The sequence below is a fragment of the Gopherus evgoodei genome, chromosome 1, assembly GCF_007399415.2.
Source record: "Gopherus evgoodei ecotype Sinaloan lineage chromosome 1, rGopEvg1_v1.p, whole genome shotgun sequence".
NCBI classification, from domain to species: Eukaryota; Metazoa; Chordata; order Testudines; family Testudinidae; genus Gopherus; species Gopherus evgoodei.
Window position 1 is genome coordinate 260,594,012 of NC_044322.1, and position 27,676 is coordinate 260,621,687.

The window sequence follows — 27,676 nt, forward strand, 5'->3', positions numbered from 1 at the left end:
TATCAATTCAAAGTGCATTCTAGTCTGGCTACGAGGGCTAACCAAGTACTATAGGGCTTTTCCTCTTTGCCCTTGAGAAAAAGGGCACATTAGCCAGCTTGCCAGTAAGTTTTTCACTTGCTTACACTGGCTGGAAAATTTCAATGACCTCTTCTTTGGCATAAAATGAGAATTTATTTTTTCCACACACATTCCTCATGCAACCAGCTCTACTACTTACTAAATGTGACACTTAATCACATGAGACATGGGGAGACTTCAGCTGATTTCCTCCCCTTAAAAGGAGTTCTTGATTTCTATTTGCCTATTGCTTCCAGTGCTACAGTGCTCAAAGTACGTTACCCTTGTGCGTGGCCTGACACACCGCATCCTACCATAGCCCGGAGGAAAACGAACCAGATGTACGATGGGGAAAATGATGTCAGCAAGGAGAAATAGGCCCCCCATAAGAAAGAGATCAGCAGAATCTGGAAGGGAAGATTAGAAAACATCCCTGTTCAGGACAGCACTTCAAGCATAGGATTGAATATTTTGCGGACTTGGGGCATAAATAAAGCACAGATCAGCTGACCCCAAATGGAAATTCAAAGCATCAGTCTCTGAGACTTTGTCTACACTACAGGTTACTTTAGAGGCAGGAGTTATCAAGCTGATAGGAGCATCATCACAACCAGCAGTGCAGCTGCAAGTGCTGTAGCAAAGATGTAGCCCAAGAGACTCTTTAAATAAATAGAGGTGGGCCAGTGTTCCTCCTTAGTTAGCGCCACCTACAGCTCAGTTGGCCCCATTCTTCCACACTGACCTCTTGAAAGACCCTGATCCAAGAGCAGGCTTTTGAAGGGCTTTAGATCAAGCTCAAGGGCAAATGAAAGGGACCAAGGATCCATAAACCTTTGGATGTTTCTGAACCCTTCCAACAACCAACTGCAGTGCAAATACTATACTCTCTGTCACAAGCACTCATTGTCATATAGTCTGGCTGCCCACTGCGAGAGACACAAGAGCTCTGCTTTCTGAACCAGTTCTAACACTGGGATGTGGAGTGCTTAGGAATAGGATAGTATCCCTTTAAATAGTCTGCGAGCCATCTAATGGCACCCACCATGTTTCAGAGGCTTACCTGTAGGAACCCATGTTTGAAAATTTCCTAAATTCTTATCCCAGCCCTGCCATTGATTCACTGTGCAGCCCTGGACAAGTGTGTATGTAAAGGGGGACATCAACAACAATAGCCCCCTCACAAAGATTGATTCGGTGATGTGGTTAAAGGTGTAACATCTGTGTCAGTGCTAACCTTGTTGTTATTATGTTCTGCCATCAGGCCTGGCTCTGTTGTCAAAAGCGCCTCAAATGGAATGCTCCAGAACTTTCACTTACCTTCCAGCGGCCATATCTGTCAGCTAAGAGTCCAAAGAGTATACTGAATATCATATAGCCAAAAAACACCATCTAAAAGGGATTAAAACATTGCCTTGGTTAATGAGCAAGGGTTTTTCCACACCTTGTACCTATTATGTGACACTGCTCTTAAATGCGTGGTTGAACTTAATACACCTGAAACAGAGGGATTAATAACTGTGACTTGAGCCATGTACATGGTCAGGTTTCCCATTCACAGCTTGCCCAAACTGTCTTAATCCAGAGCTGTAGCATCCACTTCTATTTCAGTCCTGGGACTGATACTTCGGATAAACTACAACAAATCTTTAAGAGGGAGAGGATGGTCTTGTGATGAAGGCACTGAACTCAGAAGATCTGGATTCTAACCTTGACTGTGCCACATGCTTGTTGTGTGATTTTGGGATATTCAGTTATTCTTTTTGCCTCAGTTTCCACAGTTGTAAAATGATGATAACATGTCCCTCCCTCAAAGGGCTGTTGGGAGATTAAATTCATTAACATCTGTGATGGGTTCAGATACTGCCCTGTGGAAAAGTCTATAAATAACTAAAATTAGTATATATTAGGTGACAATTTTCTGAGTACTCATATGTCCCTTTTCTCCATAGCTTGAGCATCTTGTCCCTTTTCCCCATAGCATTTGAGCATCTTCTGGTCTGGTCAAATTTGCATTTAAACTAAACCAAACAGCTCCTTCCCCTGGCGATGTTAACAGAGTATAAGCTTAAGGGGTTATAAATGCCACGTACCGTTGTTACTAAAGCCACCTGCCAGTCATTAAGTTGCCACTCACAACGGATGAGTGGAGAAACAACAGCTATTAGCATGATCTCCATGGCTTCTACTACCTTCAAGAACAAACATGCACATTAGCAAAGTCTGATTCCAGTGTCAGCACAGTGAACAATTCCTTTGCATGTTGGGGAAAAGAATCCCAGTCATGCTAGGGACTGAAATCCTGGTGACCAAAATTCAGGCCATGCATTTGGAACAGTACACGCACACTTTCCAGAACCAACCTGGAGTATTCTGCAGGCAGAAATAAAGGAATCATGGAACTGGCATCTCCCTCAGCCCCTGATATGGAGTATACCCACTACCTCTGCAATGTACCTCCCTCCCACATCGGTTGGAATCTCGGTCCTTCAAAGAACAGTTAGTGTGGTACTGGACTCAGAGAATATAACCATTTACAAGGCCTGCTGGAGGACCCAGTCTTTGTCTTGACCAGAAAGTTGGGAACTCTTGGAAACATGGGGGAGGAGTTCAGGGGGAAGCTTCTCAGGGTCCTCTCTCCCTGCCCACGTGTATTGGTGGAGGCTGCTTTGTCCTTCAGACTCTTGAAAAAATCAAGCTACTTCTCTCAGCGTCTAACTATGAATTTAAGAGTTTTAACTCGATACCCACTTTTGAAAATCTTGGCTGGGAAGTGCAATTGTACTATGTTGGTTTAATGCATGTGACCATGTCGCCCACTAGTGGCTGGCAGCAGGAAAGATAAGAGCCTGCTATTTACTCATAGCTAAGGGAGCCACTCTTTTAGCTCAAATTATAACATTTTCAGTGCAGTCACTCTCAGGTCTGAGCCCAGGTGACGACTGTGGTGTTTCCATGTTTTTCAGGATTGCTTGTTACACAAAGAAGAAAGGAAAGGGAATGAAGAATGGCAAATGCTGACCCATGTACACCCAGTTAAGTCAATAGTGAGTGATAGGTGGGGTGAGAAGTGAGCCTAGAATCTATAAATTCTGCTTCACATTAATATGGATCCTGTAATAGGATTTTTAGACTCAAGTTAGTAGACAATGAAAACCTACACCAGTACTGCCCATGATCAGGAAAAGCGCTATATGAAACCGCCCAAACCCGATGGTTTCCACAGCCTCTTCCACTGTAAATGTCTTCTGCTCTAAACATCAAAGAGAAAGAGAGTGTTAGAACTGAGATCACCCCCTAAGTACATCCTTGCAAAACAGAACCACTTTTTGTTATTGTGTAATGGCAGGAAAGCTGTTGGAAACTCCATCTGTGCCCAAGATGTTATTTCAACTAAGCAGCACTAGAGCCCCTAGAAGCTGGGCACTTTAGAGATTCAACAAAATAAGAGAGAGAGATAAAATCAAAACATGATGGATAACAGTGATGATACAGAACGTAAATGGAAGGAAGAAAGAGGTCTATCATCCAGTGCTTTTCATATAGTATTCTGAGCTATTGTATGTGTTGGATAGACCAAGGAAGAATGAATGGTTTAGGGTTAGAGAACTGTACTGGGATGCTGGAGCCCTGGGGTCATTTCCCATCTCTACCACAGATTTCCGGTGTGACTGTGGGCAAGTCACTCTCTGTGGGCCTCTGTTTCCCAACTGTAATAGCTGGGATAATAGTACTTTCCCCAGCACAGCTGGCATTTCAGAATGGGAGGAAGCCAGAGCTCACTGCAGCTCAGTAATCCTTGTTATTTTAAGGGCCCCAGATGACTGTTACAAGCCGACTGCTCTAACCTGTGCTGTAGGTCAGGTCAGCTGCTGAAGAGGTTAGTGCCAACTTTACTTTTCAATCTTCAGCATAAGCATGGCACAGCTGAGGAGTGGGCCCAAGCTTTCCTTGCATAAATTGCTTTAAAATAAGCTTAATAGAAAGTGTTAAAATCTACCTTTAAACTATATTAGGGTAAAATTATCTTGCTTAGTTGCTATCACAGAGTAGCATCCAGAGGGCTGGCTATTTATCCCAGCAGACACTTGCTCATCACGTATGCAAGTGGTAGGGCTCTATGTGGGAGAAGTGCAGGGCGGGCTGGGGAAGCCACAGCCAACCCCAACCAGGGCCAGACTGCCCCACCTTACTGAGAGGTGACAAGCACCACCCTCAGTCCAGCTTATGTGAACCAACCTTTCTTGGGTTCTTGCGCCTCAGTGCCTATTTCCTCCAGGCCAATGGCATTTGATACTTCTTTTTGCTCGGTGGCCATCTTCAGCTCTCGTTGGGTTCCCAAAGATGACAATGGAGATTTCTTTGATTTCACTTTCCAACCTACAAGATAGTCACAACCCTGTCTTAATAATGAGCCATCAAGCAATTTCTAATGCAAGACTGGTGGAAGTAAGGGCAGTTTAAACTCTCTTAGTGTCAGAGAATGCTAATAGGAAATGTTAAGGGTTCCCACCTCCCTCCTCTTGGTGTGTGTTTAGATAAAAAATTAGAAAGGTTGTCACAGGACAATTGATTCAAATTGGCAAAGGTCAATCTCCACCCTGGTCTAGCCATGAAAAGTCCAATGAAGCTACTAAAACAGGTTGGCTAACACTCATATACCTTCGTGGGGTATTGTGGAGGCTTTTTAATCAACATTTGTAAAGAGATTTGAGATCCTCAAGTGAAAGGTGCTATATGAGCAGAAGTCATTGTCTGCAGGGTGCCTAGCATGCTGTGGGTTTGTGTTCACTCAAGGAAAAGAAGGCAAGGAAGGACTCAGGTAACTTAAATGGGAAACTGTATGAATGTTGACTTTCCAACATTTTCCTTAGCGTAGTAATAGCCTCTCTCTTCATGGAGAGACGGAGTGTGTTTGCACCAAAATCTAAATGCTTCACTGAATCAGGTTGATTTCACCAGAACTTTGTTTTGGAAGAAAACTGGAAAAAATTCCAACAACATTTAAACAACCTATTTTCACGTTTTTGTAATGGAACATTTACATTTTTCATTACAAAAGGGCTTTTCATTTGAATTTTGTATTATAGTACATGTTATGATGCATACAAAACATTTAAAGTGTCAAAAACTGACTTGAAAACAAAAAACAAAATGTTTCAGAATTTTCCTTCATGGAGAATTTTGAAATTTTCTGGTTTTGCTCTGCTGCAGAACAAAGCCCAATTTAGAAAACCCCAAATCCTTCACAAAGTGAAATTTCCCTCCGCTGCGCAGTTCTGCTACTCACTCTTAGCCGCAGGTCTGGTTCGGGGGGGGGGGGTGTTAAGAAGGGCAGTTGCCTTAGGCGCCAACTTCCAGGGAATGCTGTGCCACTGTGATCCTCAGGTGTTTTTGGTTTTTTTCCTTGGCTGTTTGGAAGAGGAGTGAGGATGCAACAAAAACATTTTCCACCCTGGCTGGCAAAAGAGCCACCTCCTGCTTAGGGGAGACTCTCGTGTGACACAAATGAGAGCACAGCTCCAGACGAAGTCCAAGTAGGGGCAGGTTCCTCATTACACACATGCACTGAGAATGTAGGAAAGAAGGTTGTGCTGTTGTGTGGGACTCCTTTGACTTGGAATTCTGCCTGCGTTTCCTGTTTCCTCAGAAACAGATCCACATTGGGTTTCACTTGAGGTACCAGCAGTGTTGGGGAAAGGCCCAGACGGACAACATTAGGGATTGCCATCCTCTTTCTCTGCACGCAATGGGGATTAGCATGGGCAGCAGCAATGCAAGCTACCTTAACACTGTCCCCCTCCAGCCACCAGCGGCACCCTTGACCTTACACTGAAAGGACTTCTTGGGGTGAAGACAGCTGTTGAGGCTGGGATTTGCAAAGATGCCTAAGGGAGTTAGGCCTTAAATCTTCCATGTGTCTGTAAAAAGGGGACAATGCCTACCTCACAGGAATGTTGTGGAGATTACTTCCTGCTGGCTAAGCTCTTTTAAAGACATAATGAGCTCTCTAATTGCTAATCATTGTTATATCATGTTTTGAAATTAAGCCAAGCAGGTTGGAACACCCTGCACAAATATCAAAGGGGATCGCGCATCTGTGCTCCTAAGCACTCTTTCTTAAGCCCTTCGTATGCTGCCTGAGAACAATAGTGCCAGTGTATTCTGTGCAACCTAAACCCCTATTATATAACCAGCAAAACACTGCCCGTTGTTGATGTCGCTCCTCAATGACAATAACATCAGGAGGTTCTTTTACCCAGCTTCCTCAAACAGTTTTAACCCCCATCTCACATTCTGCTGTCTCAGGAGTAGGGAAACAGATCCAAAAGGTCTGGATTGTAACAGAGGCAATCACAGATCTCCTCCGCTGGCTGGGGAGTTGAAGCTTGGTGTTTTCACTAATGCTGCTGGGCTGTGAGCTCGCCTGCATTTGGGATGTGGGTCCAACTCCCAGTGAAGTCAATGGAAGGCTCTCTTTTTTACGTCAGTGGGAGTTCGGTTGGGCCCCTGGAGGGTGACACTCAGTCACCCTCAAACACATTCCACTTCCAGGCGCAGGACCAATGTGCTGTTTCCCATCCCAGTTGGCCTAGCAAAGGGAGAGAGGCAATGGAGGAGAGAAATGTTGACAGAGAGGGTTGAACACAGAAGGCAAAAATAGATGGAGACCAAAAGGCCAAATCAGAAAAGAAAATAGTTTGAAGAGAGTCAGAGTTTGAGATGAAAAAATGAACTGCAACATTTTAAAAAAGATGTAAAATGTCAACACTGGGAAACACAAACACTGAACAAAGATTGAATTCTGGAAACATTCAAAATTAGGTCAACACTTTACACTGAGGTGTATTTTGAAAGGGTTAATCATCGATTAATAGATGTTTTAGATTACAGAATCTTTGTTATAGATTGTTAGAGTCCTACGGGTCAATAGGCTGCTTATTGTATAGCTTATAACATCTCCCTCTGAGGTGTTTATAACTGTCCACAACACGTTACTCACATCTGTAATATGCTTATACCGTCGATTCGCAATTCTTAACCATTTATAAGTAGAAACAATATAAATTGTGACTAAAATGGCTTATCTAGAAGAGCCTTTGGAAAGAGAAAATGCTTCGTGCCAGGTTTGAATGGTCTTCTTCACAACTATAAATGCTAGAGACTCATTTATCCTAAACAACTCTGTTGATACTTCCTGCCCTAATATTGCTGTGCACTGCTGAAAAGCTGCTGTATGCCAAACCAGAGCTGGCTTTGATGCAGTGAAGTGATGATTATTATTATAGTGTTTGTGGTGGAGGGTAGGGGCTGGAAGGCAGCTAACTAGATCAGATGAAAGGAGAGAGAGATGGGAGCTGGTAAGGTCCTGATCCAAAGCCTGCAGAAGTGAAAGGAAAATCAGAGAAGGGTGAGGTAATATCGTTTGTCGGACCAACTTCTGCTGATGAGAGAGACAAGTTTTGGAGCCACACTGAGCTCTGCCTCAGGGCTGGGAAACGTACTCCCAGTGAGGTCTGGCATGCCTTCCCCAGATCTGCAGAAGAGTTCCATGCGCTTCAAAAGCTTCTCTCTCACCAGCAGAAGTTGGTCCAATAAACAAGATTATCTCACCCACCTCACCTGTCTAATATTCTGGGACCGACATGGCTACAACCACACTTCATATGCTGATTCAGACAGTTTGATAGTTAGGTGCCCACCAGGACCCTAAATCGAGGGTAGCACAGAGAAAACATTTGGCAAATCAATGTTAACAGAAGGCTCTACCTTTTTTTAGTCACTCGCTAGTGCTCCCACACTGGCTGCATGCTTCACAGATAAATATGCTGACAGATAAATACGCTGATAGATCCTTTGCAGTGCCACTGTGGTGGTCAAGAGAAAAAGCCCCCGGCCTCACATCTACAAAGGAGCAGCAGCACAGAAACATGCCCTGTATGTTCATCTCTCTCTCCATATGGTGTCTTGTACTGGATGCATCATGAAAGACACTATATACTGCAAATGTCTATAGTACTATGTGCCTTACAACAGCTTTTATGTCTAGAGCAGTGGTTCCCAAACTTGGGATGCTGCTTGTGTCAGAAAAGCCCCTTTTGGGCTCAGCTGGTTGGTTTGCCTGCCGGGTCCGCAGGTCTGGCCGATCGCGGCTCCCACTGGCCGTGGTTCACTGCTCCAAGCCAATAGGAGCTGCTGGAAATGGCAGCCAGCACATCCCTGGGCTTGTGCCGCTTCCAGCAGCCCCCGTTGGCCAGGAGCCGCAATCAGCCGGATCTGCAGATAGGGCAAGTAAACAAACTGGCCCAGCCCCCCAGGGGCTTTCCCTGCACAAGTGGCATCCCAAGTTTGGGTGAGCTGAGTGTGAAATCTTTATCCATATGTGAATAATTCCAAGAAATCTTCCTATACCTCTTACTAATAGTGCAGACTTGCTCACCCTAAACATTTCCAAACTTTTTTGCCCTGGTACAAGAGCTAGAGTCTTCTGTCCTTCCTGAGGCTGTCACAAGGGTTAATTGATTAATAATTGCAAGTCACTTTGCAACCATTAAGTGCTGTATAAGTGATACGTTAATAACCAGCACCACCACAACAATGCATTAGCTAAAGGGAGCAGCCTGAGTGATACGTTCAGTGGTACAGAGATAACACAGAAAGATTAAATGCCCCACAACGAGAACCCTGGCAGGCTTTCTCAGCAGTGGAGCTAGGGGCATAGGTGGCAGGTATAGGAAATACAGCACTGCTCACCCGGCCTTTGGATAAGTTAGTCTCCATCATAGAAAAACACACAACTCTGAAGCACAAACATTCAAACAACCCCACCACACCTAGACAGGACTTGTTTTTGATCGTTGAGTGAAAGTTTCTTACCTTGGAAAGATCTCAAACTTGGGAAAATGTCTCTTTCCTCATTTACAGTTTTAAATATTCCGCTCTTTTCATTTTATTGCATGAGCTGCATAGCTGCTTTTGGGGCCAGCTTCCATAAATTACTTTTCTTCCTAGCCAGAGGTAAACACTTCCCCCTTTAAATCTTTCAACTCTGGCTTGTCTGGGTTTTAAATGAAGGGCTTCAAAACTTCCTCATTCCTTTCCAAAGTAAGTTGCTGCATTTACCGTATCTTAATAGGTCAATTCACTCTGTGCTTCCAGAAAATGGTTTTAAGGAATTTACACTAAAATATGCAGGTTAATGTCCTTAAGCTACGCCTCCTCCATGACAATATTTCACCTGTCCCCTCTTAAAAGGGCAACACCAACCCATAATTTCATAGCATCTAACACCAGAAGAGATCATTAGATCATCTAATCTGACTACCTGCATATCACAGGCCATTACATTTCACACAGTTACCCCTATATTGAGTTTAATAATTTGGGTTAGATTAAAGCAATTTTAACTCCTCAGAAAACTAAACTGTTGTGTTCCACAGACAGAGAACAGGAGAGACCAAGGTGTCACCTATGCCCAAGGTCCCTGCAGTGGCAGGTAATTGATTTGGTGAGATCTGCCCAGATGATCCCAGCAGGAAAATCAGGCCCCATGCTACAGAAGAAGATGAAAACTCACAAGGTTCCTGACAGTTGCCCTGGGAGAAAATTCCTTGCTGATCCTGAAAATGGCAATCAGTTTGACCCTGAACATGTGAACAAGGAGCACCAGCCAGGTGTAGAGAAAAAGGCCTCCATATACCACCTCAGAGCACTGATCCATCCTGTCTGTTGTCCTGTCTCCTCCTCTGGCCAATCCCTGGTGCGTCAGAGGAAGGCAAAAAAAAAAATAAATAAATAAAAAATCCCAACCCAACCTAACTCCCTTCCCAGGCCCCCACCCCCAGCCCCAGCCTACTTCTGTGCAATTGTTCATCCGGGGAAAAATTCTTCCTGACCCTGCAGGTGACCAACTAAAGCCCTGAAGCATGAGATGTGATTATAGTCATCATCACAATGCAAAGCTGCAAGTGGCATGAGCATGTTGTGGGTAAATGCAGCGCTTCCTGTTCTCTCCAATGAAGGAAGGGAACGAATGGGAGAAGTCCGAGATTTACAGACTCACCTCAAACACTGACAAACAGAAACTGATGGGAAGACATCCTTTGTTAAAAGAGAGAGGCCCTTAACATAATGATTGGGAGTGTGAGATTCCAAATGGGCTCTTCTGATGCTGGCATGATGGCCTGAAGTCTATTCCCATATATTTCCAGTTTAATACCAGCACTATGTTTCACAATAAGGACTTATGAGTTAAGTAAAGGAGGGCAGTTTTCTTTAGGTACCATCTTCTTCCAACTTTCTCCAACAAGAGTAAGTAAACAAGGAATGAAATAGAGAACCCCTGACACCCTGTTAAAGATTAGCACAGAATGGTAGCCCTTTCAAAAGTTATTTATTATTATTAAAATAGTGCCTAGAGACGCCAGCCAAGCTCAGGGCCCCAGTGTGCTAGGACAGAGCTCTTAAAGAGCTTACAATAAAAAATAGACAAGACAAACTAAGGGTAGGAGAAAGAAGTATTGTTATTCCCATTTTACAGGTTGAAAACTGATGCATAGAGCAATTAAGTGACTTGCCCAGGGTCATACAGTGAGAGGTAGAGTCAAGGCTCAAACCCACATCGCCCGAGTCCCCATCCAGTGCCTTAGCCACAAAATAAAATAAGAGGAAATTACCAAAATAAGGAACAAGCAAAGTAAGTGAGGGCAAACTATGCCAGGCAAATGGGGATGCGTTTGGTAAGAGTGCTGCAGATTAGGATTTCCGCTTCTTACAGTTATGTCAGTGGCTGAATGGGAGAGCAACTAACACATGATAATGTCAGAGGCACAGGTCCAGAAGATGGTGGAAAGGCAACTATGGCTGAGGAAGTAAATGGTAACACTTCTTTACACAGGACGTAATCAGACTGTAGGGTTCCTTGCCATTAGAAGGACACTGAACTATGGGAATAGCTTCATCAATATTAAAGCCAGTCAGGACCTTTATGGACCCTTAGTCTGACCTCCTGGTTAATGCAGGCCACAGAATTTCACTCAGGGATTCCTGTAGCGTCTAGCACAACAACTTATGGTTGAATAAGAACATCTATTTTAGAAAGACGGCTGAGCTTGGTTGAAAGAGTCCAACTGATGGAGACTGCACCTCATCCCTGAGTGTGCTTGTCCAAATAGTAGCCATCACCACTTGTGTCTCATTTCCAGTTGAAATTTTTTTTAAACTGCAGTTCCCAGCCATTGGATCATGTTACATTTTTAACCTACTATCCAGTATCATCTCTTAATGTAAGTACTTGTGGGCTGTGATCAAGTCACTGACGTGGCAATTTTCCAGGGTGAAAATAACTTACAGGACTTACTGGTACTGCGGGAGTCCTGAGGGGGCATGGCCTCATCCAGAAGAGGCGTGGCCTCGCAAGATTTAAAGGCCCTGGGGAACCAGCTGTGGCTGGGAGACCCAGAGCAGTTAAATCAACCAGGGGCTCCCAGCTGCAGAGGTGGCTGGGAGCCCCCCGGGGCTCAGGGGCAAATTAAAGGGCCCAGGGCTCTGGCTGCCAGGGGAACCCCAAGCTTTGCAGGGCTGAGGCAGGGATTTAAAGGGCTCAGAGCTCCAGCCGATGAGAGAAGCCCGGAGCCCTTAAATCCTGGCCCCAGGGGGACGCCAGAGCCGTGGTCAGGATTCAAAGGGCTCTGGGCTGCCCACAGCTGCAGGGAGCTCTGAGCCCTTTAAATCCCAGCTGTGGCAGGGATTCAAAGGGCTCTGGGCTGCAGGTAGCGGTGGGGACCTCTGAGCCCTTTAAATCTCAGCTGCAGCTGGGATTTAAAGGGTTCTGGGCTGCCAGCAGCTGCAGGCAGCCTAGAGCCCTTTCATTCCCCACTGTGGAAGTCGATGTGGTCCAGCACGGTGTACTGGCTCTTGCCGGTACCCCATACCGAACTGGACTGGCTTACTTTCACTTCTGACTGTATGTGTGTGTATGCGTATGAATGTGTCACAAACAATGCAGCTGCAGCCTGCCACCGACCAGCAGCGACCCCAGCAACCAGCCTCTGTGGGCAGCTGCCTGCAGAGAGCCAGCAGGTGCTGCTGGGCTGGGTCGGCCAAGGAGTACGTAACCAAGGCAAAAACCACAGCCCACCAGCCAGGGAGGGAGCCGGGGGGAGGGAGAAGGGAAGCCAGGGGTGAATGAAGGACAACTGGAATAGCCTTCATGAAATATATAAGATATTTAGAGAAAGTTTTGTCAATTTCAACCTCTGCACTCTGCAGGCAGGACAAAACAAAAAGAGATCTGAGATTGCACCCGATGTTCTAAGGACATTCCAGGTATTTAAATCAATATATAAAGAGAGTGGACTGGAATGAAAACTACTATTTCTTTCAAAAGAGGCACAATAATTTCCCTGAATATTCAGTTTTCCCCTCCAATCCCTTTGTGTTTTTGTCTATGGGGGCTATTTGCGTTCCCTGTGAATCTTTAGTTGCTTTGGCAAAATTGCTTTGCCCAAAATAAACTCTAATCATCATGATACATCTTTCCACCATGTTATCTATGTTTTTTGTGTTTTTTTTTTTAAAGAGTAACATTTCAAAGAGGATCTGCAAGCAGTTTGGACAACACAACCATGATCCTTTGCTGGGGAGGGAATGGGATAGATTTGAACTTGGAAATGGTCTTGATTTTGATTGTATTTAGGAGATCCCCTCATCCTGGGGCAGAAAAGAACCGCTCCTACCACCATCACACACCCCCAACAACAACTGGGAGTGAAATTAACAAAGATGCCAGAAACAGCTCCTAACTCTAGGCACTGAACTGCACAGGGAACAGCTGAGTTTATACTGTTCTTTTGCAGGCAGCAGCAGGCATCTCAGCCAGTGTCCCTACTGCAATCTAGAGCCTAGAGGAGAACCCCTGCTGGAGGTATGGGGGGGAGGAATGCAGAGCCATGTCTGCAGCCTGGCTGGAGGAGAGGGAGAGAGGAGACGAGAAACCAATGTGACAGTGAGTTTTCCCCTTCCACCTGCTTTTATTAGCTCTGGATTTAAGTTGTGCAGCCAAATGCTTGTATTTGTTGTGTATATTAGTATTGGAGAGATTCCTGTATCCTCGAGGGCAGAAAAGGACTGCCCCTCTCATGGTCAAACACACCCTCCTCTCGACCCCATCCCCCCAGCTACTGTGAGTGAAATTAACAAGGATGCCAGAAACCTAGCCCTGGGGGCTGAATCTTCAGGGAATAGCTGAGTTTAAACTATTCTTATGCAGGGACAGGGGCAGCTCTAGACATTTTGCCACCCCAAGCACAGCGGCATGCTGTGGGGGGTGCTCTGCTGGTCGCTGGTTCCACGGCTTCGGTGGACCACCCGCAGATGTGCCTGCAGAGAGTCCACTGGTCCCGCGGCTGAGATGGACCTCTCACAGGCGTGCCTGCGGAGGATCTGCTGGTCCCGCAGTTCCACCAAAGCCTTGGGACCAGCAGATCCTCCGCAGGCACACCTGCGGGAAGTCCACCGGAGCCACAGGACCAGCGGACCCTCCGCAGGCATGCCGCCAAAGGCTACCTGCCTGCTGCCCTCCTGGCGACCATCAGAGCGCCCTCCCGCAGCATGCCACCCCAAGCATGCTCTTGGCGTGCTGGGGCCTGTCTGTGCAGCAAGCAGGCTTCTCTCTCCCTCCCTCCGTCAGTCTCCTTCTCTTACCGGTCCTCCGTACCGGCCTGTACCAACTTACTTTCACCTCTGCAATTTCCTGAAACATCCTTGGGTGATGTCATTGAATTAAGTTAAAATATTTTAGGGGTCCAATGTATTAAATGAGTGATGTATGTATTATTGTGGGCTGGGATTGTAGGTAACCTCGGGGTGGGGGGGTGGGAGGAGGGGCCATGAGACCCAGGACTCAAAGGACATTATTGAATAATGTGCCAGACAAGAATAGACTTTGGAAGCAAAAGTGTTAATGGATTTTCCTTGAGACTATCTAGAAGAAGGTGAATGCAAATTCCCCACCTCTGGTTGTGCAACCCCCCGACCTTTTGAAGCTACACCTTTAGGAGTGGGCCACTGTCTGTTGATCATCCATTACACGAGGCCAAGATCAAAGGCCCAGGCTGCATGAAGGAAAGTCTGAACTATCCATGGGGGTGGAGGCGGGTGTTCTGATTCTGAGACAGTTATGAATGTGTAACCACAGGGAAAACCCAGTGTGGGTTTTGAAGGTCTGACACCAGAGCCCGAGCATGAAGTGGGGGGCTGATCTCTGGTGAGATTTTTTAGCATGCATGTAGATTGTTAATATGTTTTTTTTTTCTATAATGGTTTCACCTTATGAATAAATGTGCTTGCTTAGAAAGAGTTGTGTGCTAACTTGTAACTGTTGACAATTACACTGTTCAAAACTTTGGTGAGCGAGCACTGACACTGGTCTGGCTTGCTGGGGATATCACAGTGTAGGCAGGGAACTCTGCAGCCTGAAAACCCCTGGTCAGGAGGGAAATGTGGGTTGCTCCCAAGAGAGGTGAAGGACACTAGGGCGGGTGCCTTAAGGGACTACAGAAGGAGAATATAGGTGCAGTTGCCCTGAACTGTGACAAGCACCTATTAACTGTCTCTGCAATAGATAAATAGACTAAACTCCTTAAGTCTCTCATTATAAGGCATGTTTTTCAGACCTTGCGTCTTTCCTGTGCCTCTTCTGTTAATACTCATTTTATTAACATCCCTGTTTAAAATGTGAACACCAGAACTGAACACAGTGCTACAGTAGTAGTCTTACCAAAGCATTTTAACCTCATGCCGCATGGCCTCTGGGCGTCAGGAAGGAATTTGCTCCAGCCCAACATATAACATTCCATAACATTATTTTACATCCTCCTTTTAAATGTCCTGCATTGGCCCATGCTGAACTAGTAGTAAGATTTGGTGTGCCAGATCCATGATCCTATACCCACTTTGTAGACTGGTTTCAGCAAAATTGAAATGCTTCACATAAAATCAAAGCATTTTGTAGAAATTTCACAATGCCAACTTCCCCGTGTTAATGTGAACAATACTGGCCACTGTTCTGTGAAATTCCCAACCAGTACAGACTTGTAATTTTAGGCCCAGAGATCCAATGTTCAATCCCTACCAATGATACATCCAGGAGAATCATGACAAATAATGTTCTATTGGACAACTGAACTTTTGTGGATCTCTAATGCATGGGATGAGCTTTCCTGACCAGTGAGAGTGTATAACCTACACTAACGTGGTTGACTTTGTTCCCTCTAGTGGCTAGGCTATGTAGAGAGATTTGTGGGTCTAAACTGCCTCCAAACTAATACAGCTAATTCTTGAGCTCAAGCAGTAGAGGCTTGTGCATTTAGATCCAGAGCTCTCCACTGATGACCCACTTAGCAGCATGTTTATATAAAAATATGTGAAGAAGTTCAGAGACATTGTGCATTATTATTATTATTATTCAACTGCCCAGGGAAACTGGGAATAAACTGGCTAATAGAATGTGTGCATGGCGGTGGGAAGGAGTAGATGAAGCAGCAGTGCTGCCTATTAATATTCAGAATGAAGTGGAGCCAGACTATGTCCAATGAGACACGTGGATGTCACTTCCTGGGAACTTCAGCCATCCAAGAAATAGAGGTGCAAACACACACACAAAATTCTAGTGGGGCAGAGCGAGCAGGAGTAAAAGAGTATGAATCCTGCAGCTGCACTGAGAGGGACATTGACAGGATACATGACTGGAAGGTATTAAATACGATGGTGATGAGGGCAATATAAGGGAGATCACAATAGTGCAATTATAATAACCTGGTGAGAGACACATTCCTCTCATCCCTGCCCCGGTAATGCCTGTGTCAGGCAGAATGGGGAAGCTGCATCTGGCACAGCACTTGTACATAAACAAGAATGGAAGTGCGAAACAATGAAGATTTTACATAAAGCGAATGAAAATAATAGACCTCAATGCCTTTGTTGAACTGGGCAGCTGCCTTAAAGACTGAACAAATTCAAGCCAGTGATGTGCATGATTGTGTCAGTGATTCGAGAATGAACACTTGGATGGCAGTGGTCTGAATGGCTACAGGCTCATCCATTAATGTAATCAAGGCTTCAGTATAACAAACCGGTGTTAAGGAATGTGGTAACAAAAAGGGGCATTGTGTCGGTGCGTGGTCTGCATCGTGCCACACTCTGAGTGTACTCTGGAAAGAGAAGATGGGGAGGTTAGCAATGATATGTCAGCCACAAGGCTTTTTTCAGCAATGGAAAGGAACAAGGGCAGCTGGCAGCCTGTGGTTCCCAGTGGAATTGTTGAAGGTATTTTCTAGCATTGGTTTTTTAAAGTGGTTTTTCCAAGCTGGGGGGTGCTAGATTGCCAATGTTCCAGCCTGTTTCCTCACATGAAAGGTATGCTATGAGCAGCAGCACATCCAGATTTGCCATCAATGTGTTTTCACTTCATGCTAGCGGGATCACTTCTGGGGACGAAAGAGGTTTTAACTGTCTCAGCTTTGGGATGCTAATTTGAACCAGACTTCCTGAGGCTTGGCATTTCCTCTGCTCTGTGTGGATCTCAGAAAACGTGCGCTGCAGCGTTGACAGGAGATAACAACAGTTACCATGGAAAATGTCATGAGGTGCTAAAGTTTTTTTTTTTTTTTGTTAACCACCTCATGATATTGTGTAGCTCATATCACCTCGCTATCTCAAACAAACACCATCCAAAGTAATGGGATGTATGTAGCCCTGGATACACAGGCAACAATTTTTTGCCAAGCTCTGATTGTGCAGTGCTAACCCCCACGTACTAGGTGAGGATTGTTTTGTAGGCTGCTAGTCTTGGATCCAGCAATTATTAGTGACCATGATCTCAGAGAAAGGACCTCTCTTTACTGTTTTAACAAGGTTTGAACTTGTGCAATAGTAGCTATTACTGTGCCTGTTTGTGCATCACAAGAGGTCTTTGTTATCTCACCCCAAGAGGCACCCAGATACCTGTGGAGCCTCAGGCTTTTGAGAACTTATTCCCAGATGTATATCCTGTGAAGGCCTTACTCAGTGACTCCCATGGAAGTTGTGCCTGTGGTCAGCAGTGAGTAAAGAATGAGCAAGGATTTCAGGATTTGGTGCTAAGACCTGCTAGTAAATAATTATCAGCTTTACAGAGCTCAGCCATGAGAGGGACACACCATAAACTAGAAACCCCAAAGGCCCGCATTGCTGATCCGCAGCTGGTGTGTCCTTGTATTTGTGAGATTCAAATTTAACACTTTTCTAAAGTGACAATGTTTGAGAAAATCTATAATCCAGCAATGTTAATCTCTAGAACAAATAAGATAATAAGTGCTTTGTCGAAGTAAAGTCTTTAAAAGCAAGCATTTTTCTCAGTTACTTTGAATTGTATTTGTGTGCTATACTAAGAAATGTAATCTTGTACAGGGATTCATCACATGCACTTGTCATCAGATCACCTAAGGAATTCATCTAAATCAATACTTAAATGTTTCCTTAAAAAACAAAAACCACAAAGCAGGACAGCAAATGGAGGAGAGCACATGTGAGTTGATTATTAACAATTTATTTCAAAACAGCACGTATCCTCTGTTTTTAACTCAAAGAGCAGACAGATGACTCCTACAAATAGGGCCAGATCCTCAGCATTGACATCAACAGAGAGATGCATGTGTACACCAGCTGAGGATCTGGCCAACACGCTGGGTGTTGTCTCTCTGTTCTGTTGCTCTGCTGATTTACAGTTTAGCATTCTAGAAGTAAAAATGGTCACCTTTTAGATTAACATTTTTGCTAAAGTATGACAAGGTTAACCCTTTAATGAGAGTAGCGTCTGGTTCGTACCTAGTGCTAGGCCAGGGCAACAATTCCATTTAACTACATAGAATATGACACTCACTTGAAGAGGTTTCTGTACCCCAGAGTGTAATCTGTCTCAAGGAATGAAAAATTTGGCCCAGGGAGTAAAGGGTTTTTGCAATAGGTTGTCTTTAGCCTTCTGCAGTTCCATCTATGATAGACTTAAAGCAGAATGGAGAAAACTTATAACCTGTCCCCACGTAGAACTTGTTCTGGAACTCCACCCTGATAGGGGAAAAATAAACACAAAGAGAAGTTAAAAGAGGCACCACAATGTGTTACGTGAGCTTGCACGAGACAACGGGGCGTGGGGAGAGAGGGAAGAAAGGAACATTTAAAAGTCAAGTAGTGAGGTAGAAAAATAGCAGCTCCAGGAAGAAGGAAACCAGGAGCTTAACTAACAGTGGAGGGTGGGTGTCAGAAACATGGACAAGTTTCAGGAATCTCTACAGCTTTGTGATGTGCATATGGGCTGGACTGGTGGCTGAGGCAGGGTTTCCTGAGGGCCCCTCTGACATAATGGAAAGGGGCAGGATCAGCAGCAGCACCACTGACAACTACATTTCAAAAGAAGAAGAACCGCCCTTGACGTGTTTGGTTCCCACCTTCCTTGGGTTGGTGACAGGGCCGTCCCTAGCCATTTGGGTGCCCTATGCATCCCCCCACCCCCAGTGGAGGGGCTATGTGGGGCCCCAGACCTCCCCCCCCAGTGTCTGGGAGGCAGGAGCTTGGGGGGCACTTTTGGGGCCCCACAAGCCCAGAGTGGCCCAGGGGATTAGCAGGGGGCTGGGAGCAGCCTGCTCCACTTCCTTCACCCCAGCACCAGCCATGTCACTCGGGGGATGAGGCTTGGGGAAGGGATCCCCCACCACTTGGAGTGGCAGGAAGCGGAGCAACCCGGCCCCATCTAGCTCTACTCCACCAGCTCCCAGCCGCAGCACTCCGCTTCCTGTCACCAGTGAGTGCAGGTGGGGGGACCTTTCCCCAACCCCCTCCCTTCCCCAGCAACATGGTTGGGGCCACATCACTCCACTTCCCACTACCAGTGAGTGCAGGAGGCGTCCTTTCCCCAACCTCTCCGAACTCACCAGTGGCGGGAAGCAGAGCTCCACGGCTGGGAGCTGGCAGAGTGGAGCGGACTGGGGCCAAGTTGCTTTGCTTCCCGCCACCATCGGTGAGTGCAGGGTCACTGAGGAAAGAGGCGGAATGGGGGCAGGCTGGGGTAGAGTAGGGGGGAAGGGTAAGAGGTGGGAGCTGATGGAGTTGTCTAGGGCCCCACACCCCCCTAGGGATGGCCCTGCCCCTTGCAGGTGGGCCGGCTGAGGGATAGGGCTGGTCGCCAGGGCTGGTGCTGCCATATATGCAGCACACAGTTGCCTAGGGTACCATGAAATTTGGGGCAATTTGGTGCCCCAAATTTCATGGTGCCCTATGCAACTGTGTATTCTGCGTATTCCCAAGGACGGCCCCTGGTTGGGGATACAAGGAGGAAAGTAAAGCATTTGAAAGAGAGTAATGGCTGTGGCTGCAAAAGGAATTCAGAAGAGTCACTGACCTTTACACCCCCTTTCGTACATCAGTCTGAAAACACTGTCAGTGAGGGGACAATCACCAGTATCTTGGAAGCAGGGAAAACTAGGCCCTTGTTCCTACACTAAACCTAATATCCGAGAGAGCTCTGATAACCACCAGGGGCAGCCAAGTTCACTCCTTCATTCAGTACAATGGAATCTGAGCTAGCAAACTTACCAGGCCCTCCAGCCCCATATCAGATGATTCCAAGCTTCACAAGCTGGTTTTTGCTGATTGTATTGTGTGGTCAGGGATGGAATGTCACGTGATGGAAAGTACACAACACAAGCCCGCCAAGAGAACTCCAGGGCCGATGAGTTTCTTTTTTTCTTGCATTGGATTTGTTTTACACATTAGTCTGGGTTCTTATAAGATCTTAGAAAAGTGTCTGAACCCCTAAGTGCAGGCGGAACAGTGAGTTAACACTATATCTTCCACCATCAGGAAGCAGCTGACAGAAGACACTTACCTTTTCAGTAACTGGTGTTCTTCGAGATGTGTTGCTCATTCAACTTAGTGTGCTCGCCGCATGCACCAGTGCTGGAAGTTTTTCCCTCACCACTATCCACAGAGGACCGGCTCTGGCGCCCCCTGGAGTGGGGCACACATGCTGCAGTATATAGGGCGCCGCTGGTTCCCCCCACCCTTTGTTCCTTCTTGTCAGAGACTCTGACAGTGAGGAAGGAGGGTGGGTCATGGAATGGACATGAGCAGCACATCTCGAAGAACACCAGTTAACGGAAAAGGTAACTCTCTTTTCTTCTCTGAGTTCTTGCTCATGTCCATTCAACTTAGGTGACTCCCAGCAGTAGCCTTGGAAGCAGGTAGGAGTTCACGATTGCAAGACCGCTCTGCCGAACCCAGCGTCTTTCCTAGCCTGCTGCATGATGGCGTAGTGGGCCGTGAACGTGTGCACTCAAAGGGTGGGCCCGTGAGCATGGACAGAACCAAACTGAGATCCCACCGAGGGACTGGGGACCGAACTTGAGGAAAAAGTCTCTCGAGACCTCTGAGGAACCTGATTGTAATGTCATGGGAGAACACCATTTGTCCCTAGGTGGGTGGATGAAAGGCAGAAATGGCCACCAGATTCACCCTGATAGAAGAGTGCACCAGGCCCTGGTTCCTCAACTGCAGCAGGTAGGCTAAGATTGACTGAACCGAAGAATGAGAAGGGGAGATGCCCCCATTCGGCCGCACAGTGGGAAAACCTCATCCACTTTGCCAGGTAAGTCTGTCTAGTCGAGGGCTTTCTACTCTTGAGGACTTTGTGAACCCTTCCAAACAAACCTGTTCCTCAGGGTTCAGCCACACAACATCCACGCCATCAGGTGGAGGGAAGCGAGGTTGGAGTGCAAGAGTTGGCTGCAATCCTGTGACAGCAGGTCCGGTCAGTTTGGCAGGGGCCACAGAGGGATGGCCACCAGGCTCAAAAGCATCCCAAACCAGTGTGGGTGAGGCCACGCTGGGGCGATCATGATAACCTGAGCCTTGTCTCTTGATTTTCGCTAGAAGTTTGCTGATGAGCAGAATCAGAGGGAACGTGTACATCAGGCTTCCCGCATGGCAGGAGGAAGACATCGGAGAGGGAGCCCTTGCCCAGACCCCATCTGGAGCAAAACTTGTGGCACCTCTTGTTCTGCCTGGTGGTGAACAAATCCACTTGGGGAGTTCCCCACCTCTGGCTGGCTCCAGGTGGAGCACCCACTCATGGTGAGAGGAGAAGTCCCTGCTTAGGTGATCTGCTAGCATGTTCTTGGCATCCAGAAGGTGATACGCTTCTAGATGGATTCCATGGTTGAGGCAGAAGTCCAAAGACAGAGTGCCTCTTGGCAGAGGATTGGACTCCCCATTGTTGATGTAGAACATTGAGTCTGTGTTGTCCATCAAGACTCTGACCACTTTGCCCAACAGGTGAGGTAGGAAGACTGCACACGCTCCACTCACTGCCCTGAGCTCTTTGACATTTACGTGTAGTGTCGTTTCCTCTCGAGACCACACACCTTTGGTCTGGAGGATGCCAAGGTGCACCCCCCAGCTGAGGTCCGAGGCATCTGAAACCAACTCAAATGTGTGAGGAGTGCTTTTGAAGGGGGCTCCTTTCAGGACTTTCTCAGGGTAGGTCCATCATCACAGCAAGGTAAGTACCGTCACAGGAATGGTAAGAACCTTTTCTAGTTGGTCTCTGGACTGGGAGTAGACTATCACCAGCCATAGCTGCAGGAGTCACATCTGGAGCCTGGCATGGCACACCACATATGCACACACTGCCATGTGACCTAATAGGCACAGGCAAACCCTGGCTGCGGTCAGGGGAAATGCGGAGACTTCCGCAATGAGGTCCGTCAGTGCCTTGAAACTTTCCAGTGCCAGGAACACCCTGGCGCAGGTAGAGTTGAGCACCACTCCAATGAAAGGAGTGGGACCAGGAGTCGGACTGGGCCTGATGCCAGGAAGCACCTGCACATGGTGATGCCCTCCTAGGGTATCAGTCACAGCCCGAGGAATGGTGACAACTATCCTTCGATGGGTCCCTGTAGTGGTACTGCAGTCTTGGAGACACGGGTGCCGGGATCGGTACTCCTGCAAGGGGGTGCGTGCCTCCAAAGGTCTGCGCCTGGTGACCGAATGGGGCTGCGAGGTGTCTGCCTCTTGCGGTCAGATGCATGGCGGCTACAGGAGGGCGAATGTTGGAGAGATGTCCCCCACGATGGGGAACGGTGCCTGCTGAGGTGGGGACCATGGTGGTCTGAACGTGGGTTTACCCTGTGACCGGGGAGCCGCAGGAGCCAGTGTGGGTGGCACTGGGAGGGACATGATCTCCTGCACCACCTGCAGGGCTTCTGGCACGGATGGCACCCGGAGCTGACAGAGACCTCTGCCGCTATTCGGGGTAGCTGGTGGGGAATGGGTTGGGCTACATCGCTCCACAGGAGCTTGGGCCTGAGATCCTGACATGGGTGAAGAGTTGCCCAGCACGGGACCTTGCTCACACCCAGTCTTATCCTTTTCCTTGCAGAAGGTTGGAGACCGGCCTCACACCACCTTCTTGGACTTCATAGTTGAAGACACGGATGGGGACCAGTGCCAGTTAGTGGATGGTCCTGGTGGGGCACTGAGGTGATGATACTCAGTGCTGAATTGGAGAGTTGCTCCAGTGCTGGGGTGAGGGCCGACTCCATAAGGAGCGCTCCTAAACAAACATCACACTCCTTCTTACTCCTTGGCTTGAAGGACTTGCAAATTTTGCACTTCTCACTAATGTGTCCTTTGCCCAAGCAACGGAGACAACTGCTGTGTGGATCACTAACAGTCATGGGTCTCTTGCAGCGATCACAGGGCTTAAAGCCCGAGGATCGGGGCATGTCACGTCCCAAGGCAAAGTCCTGTTCAGGACCTATAAAATCTCTAACTCTAGCTAAACGATTTATAAACACTAACAGAAAACTATATACACTATAATACAAGAGATAACTAGTTCGTATGAATGAGCAGCAACCAGGGCCGGCTCCAGGGTTTTTGCCACCTCAAGCAGCAAAAAAAAAAAAAAAAGCAGCAGCAATCCGCAGCAGCTCCACCGTGCCACTTTCTTCTTCAGCGGCAATTTGGCAGCAGGTCCTTCCCTCCGAGGGACTGAGGGACCAGCCGCTGAATTGCCACTGAAGAATCCGATGTGCCGCCCCTTCCCCTTGGCCGCCCCAAGCACCTGCTTGCTGAGCGGTGCCTGAAGCTGGCCCTGGCAGCAACAGCACTAGCTGAAGTAGTAACAGTTCCAGCACCATCACTGGTGGCAAGAAGGAACTGAGGGTGGGGGGAACCGGCGTCACCCCATATACTGTGGCACGTGCGCGCCGCTCCAGGGGGCGCTGGAGCTGGTCCCCTATGCATAGTGGTGAGGGAAAAACTTCTGGCACCAGTGCACGTGGTGAGCACACACATCTAAGTTGAACGGACATGAGCAAGCACTCGAAGAAGAAACATGAGCTGCTCCCCAACAGACATGAGTTTGGAGGTCTCAGTTAGGCCACTTCACCTGACTGTTTACATATTCTTGCATGCCTGCCTGTCTTCAAATGGGTAAGTGCAACAGTGAGCAGTGTTATGGCACGAGCCTGAGGTACAATAATATGGCTGTGAATAGAAAACATCCTGTAACAAATATGAGCATCTACCCAGGCATATAGTCTCACTCTCTAATTAGGTATTTACATGCCCTCACCCCAGGCCCCTCCCCACACCCGTCATCATGGAGTCTCTGCAGTAAAATGTGTGCCCTCATCTCCCAGAAAGTGCACTAGAAAAGGCTTCCATAGTTTGAAGAATCCTCTGGTAGAATACGTACCAGTGAAGGCGCAGTGCGTGCAGGAAGGCAGAGAGGCCCTCCATGACAAGCAGAATAGCTACAGTCAGAACTGCAAAGATGGCAAAGATGATGAAGACCCCAATAAGTCCTCCCCAGCCGCTGTTCTTAAGTCCGATGTTCATCACCATGGTCCAGAGGACCTCTGATAACTCTGCAAAGCAAGCAGGGGAGAAGAGCAAGAACAGTTCAACCATCACAGTGGTAAAATCCATTCGCCCATCTTATTTGGTGGATGGAACCAATCCATTTGTTCTGTGCTCCATCATTCTCAATGCCTTTCCTAAAGGGAAGCTGTATGTAGAAGTAATGGGAAGTGGGTATATAGTGCAGCTGAGGTGTAATGTCCTGGTCCTCTGTAGAGCCCCATTTACTCCAGTGGAGCACTGCCAGTTTACACTAGCTGAGGATCTGTCTCTATGTCCCTTTGCGGAGTTGTGTGTGTGGCTGCACCTGCCAGAGATCTTTAGAGAAATCCGGGCTGCTTCCTCCTGAGATCTCCCATTTGTTTTTACCAGAGTTATAATAGTTTGTGCCATTGTAGTAGTTCTGGTCCCCCAGTCAGTGGAATGCCAGGAGTGTCCTTGACGGTTTTGCATTTCACCCTTACTGTCAAAATCAGTTCTCTTTCTTAGTACTGAGTGTCTACCTGATCTCTAGCTAATGTTAAGATCTGTGATCCCTGTGGCAATAGACACCTATGTAAAAGGTGGGTTCTCTTGGGGTTCAGCATTATTTCTCTGACCATTCTATCTTATGATTTTGGGATGCTAGTTACAAAAGTCCCTTGCAAAGCTGGCTACAAAAGTCCCTTGCTAACGCCAGTTCTTACTTTCACGTGACATTGTAAATAAGAAGCAGGCAGCAGTATCTCCCGTAAATGTAAACAAACTTGTTTGTCTGAGCGATTGGCTGAACGAGAAGCAGGACTAAGTGGACTTGTAGGCTCTAAAGTTTTACACTGTTTTGTTTTTGAGTGCAGTTATGTAACCAAAAAAAATAATCTACATTTGTAAGTTGCATTTTCACGATAAAGAGATTGCACAACATTTTTATGTTTATCATTTTTACAGTGAAAATATTTGTAATAAAAAATAATGTAAAGTGTATGTGTTCTGTGTTGTAATTGAAATCAATATTTTTGAAAATGTAGAAAAACGCCCCAAAATATTTAATAACTTTCAATTGCTATTCCAGTGTTTAACAGTGTGATTAATCTTTTTAATCACAATTAATTTTTTTGAGTTAATTGTGAGTTAACTGTCATTAATCAACAGTCCTAGTTTTCACATGTCCCTCTTGACTGTAGTATCTAAGCACCTAATAATCTTCATTGTATTTCTCCCCACAACACCTCTGTGCTATTATCCCCGTTTTACAGATGGGAAACTGAGGCTAAGTGACTTGCCCAAGGTCACACAGGAAGTCTGTGGCAAAGCAAGGAATTGACTCGAGCTGTCCTACAGTCCATGCTGGCATCCTAACCATTGGATCATCCTTCTTCTGTCTCCTTGGACAGCACAGACAGATCCTTAAACGATATTTTGATGCAAGAGTTCAGATGAATGGGGTATCATCTTAGATGCCAATAGTTGTGATGAACACCTCTGCTAAACCTCCCAAGAAAAACAGGTTTTCAGATGTTCATAAAAGGGCTACCTGTATATTGAAGTGCATGTCACCCTTTTACTCAAGCTTCTTATACTTTTTATCACTTTATCTCTAGTATAAAAGGCTAGTGTGACTTGGCTTCTAATTAGGTCCTATTAGACTCACTTATGTGCCAACAACGATGTTATAAGGGGAAGTGCAACTCACCCCTCTCAATCCAGGGATCTCTGCACTCAGAGGTTTCCTTCTGTAGCTGCCCATTTCTAGATTGTAAGCTCTTTGGGGGCAGGGACTGTCTGTCTGGTGCTGTGTTGGACAGCATTTAGCACAGTAGGGTCCCCAGTCCATGACTAGGACTTCTGGGTGCCACAAAAATATAAATAATAAATATATAATAATACTTAAGAGTTGGTCAAAAAAAAAAACAGAAATTCTGTCCTGCAGGGAATTCTGATATTTTAACACTTGTTTCATCCTGAATCAGGATTAAAAGTTGACCTATCAAATTTTTTCATGAAATGGAGAGTGCTAAAAAATTTTGATTGGAAAATTTCAGATCAAAATGAAATGTTTAGCTATTCCCACATCAAAATGTTTCATTTTTATTTGCTGCACGGAATCAAAGTATTTCTTTTCACATCAGTTTGACATTAATCTGTGTCTGCCTGAGCTGCCTCATGGGGAGTTGTAATTTTGGTGCCTCATGCGCTCATTCTCCTTTATGGGCTGGGTTCCCTGGATGTGCTACATCTTCCTATGATGGACCATGAGGGTTCAGTCAGAAAGGAAACCTCAGTGCATCATGGGAAAAGTAGTTCAGCCAGAGAGCCAAGGCCACAGTGGGGACATGAGGCACCACAATTAGAAGACACCAGAGGGACTCAGACTTTAAGGCCAGAAAGGACCATCATGATCATCTAGTCTGAACTCCTGCACATTGCAGGCCATGGAACCACATCCACCCATTCCAGTAGTAGGCCCATAATGTCTGGCTGAGTGACTGAAGTCCTCAAATCATGGTTTAAAGACTTTAAGTTATAGAGAATCCACCATTTACACTAGTTTAAACCTACAGGTGCCCCATGTGGCAGCTTAGGTGAACACAGATTGAACTGCCACAAAACATTTTGATTTTGTTCGACAAACCAAAATATATTTATTTGGGTTGACAGGTTTGATTTTCCTGATGGAAAATTGAAAATTTTTGACAAAAATCAATTTTTTTGTGGGCAAATGTTGATTTTTGTGGAAACCAAAATTTTCCACCAAAAACTTTTTGACAAAAATTTCCCAACCAGCTCTAATAAAATCCTTTCTGTAGCAGCCCTTCACGGTCACTACCTGAATAACGACGAACATCGAGCGATAACTTACGTGCATGAGCCAAGCTGAGCGCCCAGAGCCGGAGGTAGGATGCTGTGTTGGAGATGCAGCCCAGGCAGTATTCAATAGTGTGGATAGCTTGGTGGACAAACGTATCACCAAAATTGAACTGAAATGATGTAAAAATGAAGCTGCTTCACTTACGCTCATTTAGTGCTGCTTGTTAACAGAGCAGTGCTGCCTATTAACTTGCTGCACATTGGTCTCCTCTCTCCTCTTCACTACAATGAGAGCAACACATGGGTACTTCACAGGTCAAAAGGACAGGTTTGAAAATTGTTCCTCCCCCTTTATTTTCTCAGTCCACCATTCCCAAAAGAAAGGCAACTTGAGGCAACTGCTAAAGAACTCCCCCATATGTTGCCAACCCTACAATTTAACCCCTGCAGGGAGTGACAGTGAGATTACCACCATCCTCCTTGAGCTCCCCTAAGGACTGAGGCTTTAATTTATGGGTGGAACTGCACAGAAAACCTGCTGGCAGATGCTTCTGGGGACATATACTGAATCAGTGAATCTCCTAAGAGCCAGTTCCCTCCTCAGCCAGTCAATCCCACTTCCCGAACTCCAGCTGATTATGAACCCCATCCCCCTGAAGTATCTGGGACTGCTGTGAACTCCACTCCAGGCAGAGTGTCTGCTGCCAGAGGCACACATCCTGGGTTCCCCCAGTTCAAATGAATCAGGCCTAATGACCCACACACGCATTTTACAGGCTGCAAGGGTGCAACCCTGAAATAAATGTGAAGCACAAAGGGGCTGATCTACCACTACTGAAATCAATGAGAGTCTTTCTATCGTCTTAAGTGGGTG

General features: G+C 46.4%; 2 protein-coding genes across 3 annotated transcripts in view; both read right to left on the minus strand.

Moving 5' to 3' along the window:
- The window catches only part of SVOPL (SVOP like), a 30,025-nt gene extending 20,801 nt beyond the window's left edge, over window positions 1-9,224 (minus strand). Inside the window, exons 1-6 of one of the 2 annotated variants that reach the window (XM_030544232.1) lie at window positions 8,935-9,224; window positions 4,297-4,437; window positions 3,219-3,310; window positions 2,151-2,249; window positions 1,378-1,449; window positions 343-467 (exon numbers count right to left, since the gene is read on the minus strand). In XM_030544232.1, coding sequence (XP_030400092.1) covers window positions 343-467; window positions 1,378-1,449; window positions 2,151-2,249; window positions 3,219-3,310; window positions 4,297-4,375 — 467 coding nt within the window. In that variant the 5' untranslated portion in view covers window positions 4,376-4,437; window positions 8,935-9,224. Of the gene's footprint in view, window positions 1-342; window positions 468-1,377; window positions 1,450-2,150; window positions 2,250-3,218; window positions 3,311-4,296; window positions 4,438-8,934 lie in introns of those variants that run through there. The other variant, XM_030544236.1, reaches the window with a different exon arrangement.
- An 8,493-nt stretch (window positions 9,225-17,717) lies between these two features.
- ATP6V0A4 (ATPase H+ transporting V0 subunit a4) overlaps window positions 17,718-27,676 on the minus strand; it is a 51,086-nt gene continuing 41,127 nt past the window's right edge. Inside the window, exons 19-21 of the mRNA XM_030553537.1 lie at window positions 26,855-26,972; window positions 23,852-24,023; window positions 17,718-18,162 (exon numbers count right to left, since the gene is read on the minus strand). Coding sequence (XP_030409397.1) covers window positions 18,069-18,162; window positions 23,852-24,023; window positions 26,855-26,972 — 384 coding nt within the window. The 3' untranslated portion in view covers window positions 17,718-18,068. The remainder of the gene's footprint in view (window positions 18,163-23,851; window positions 24,024-26,854; window positions 26,973-27,676) is intronic.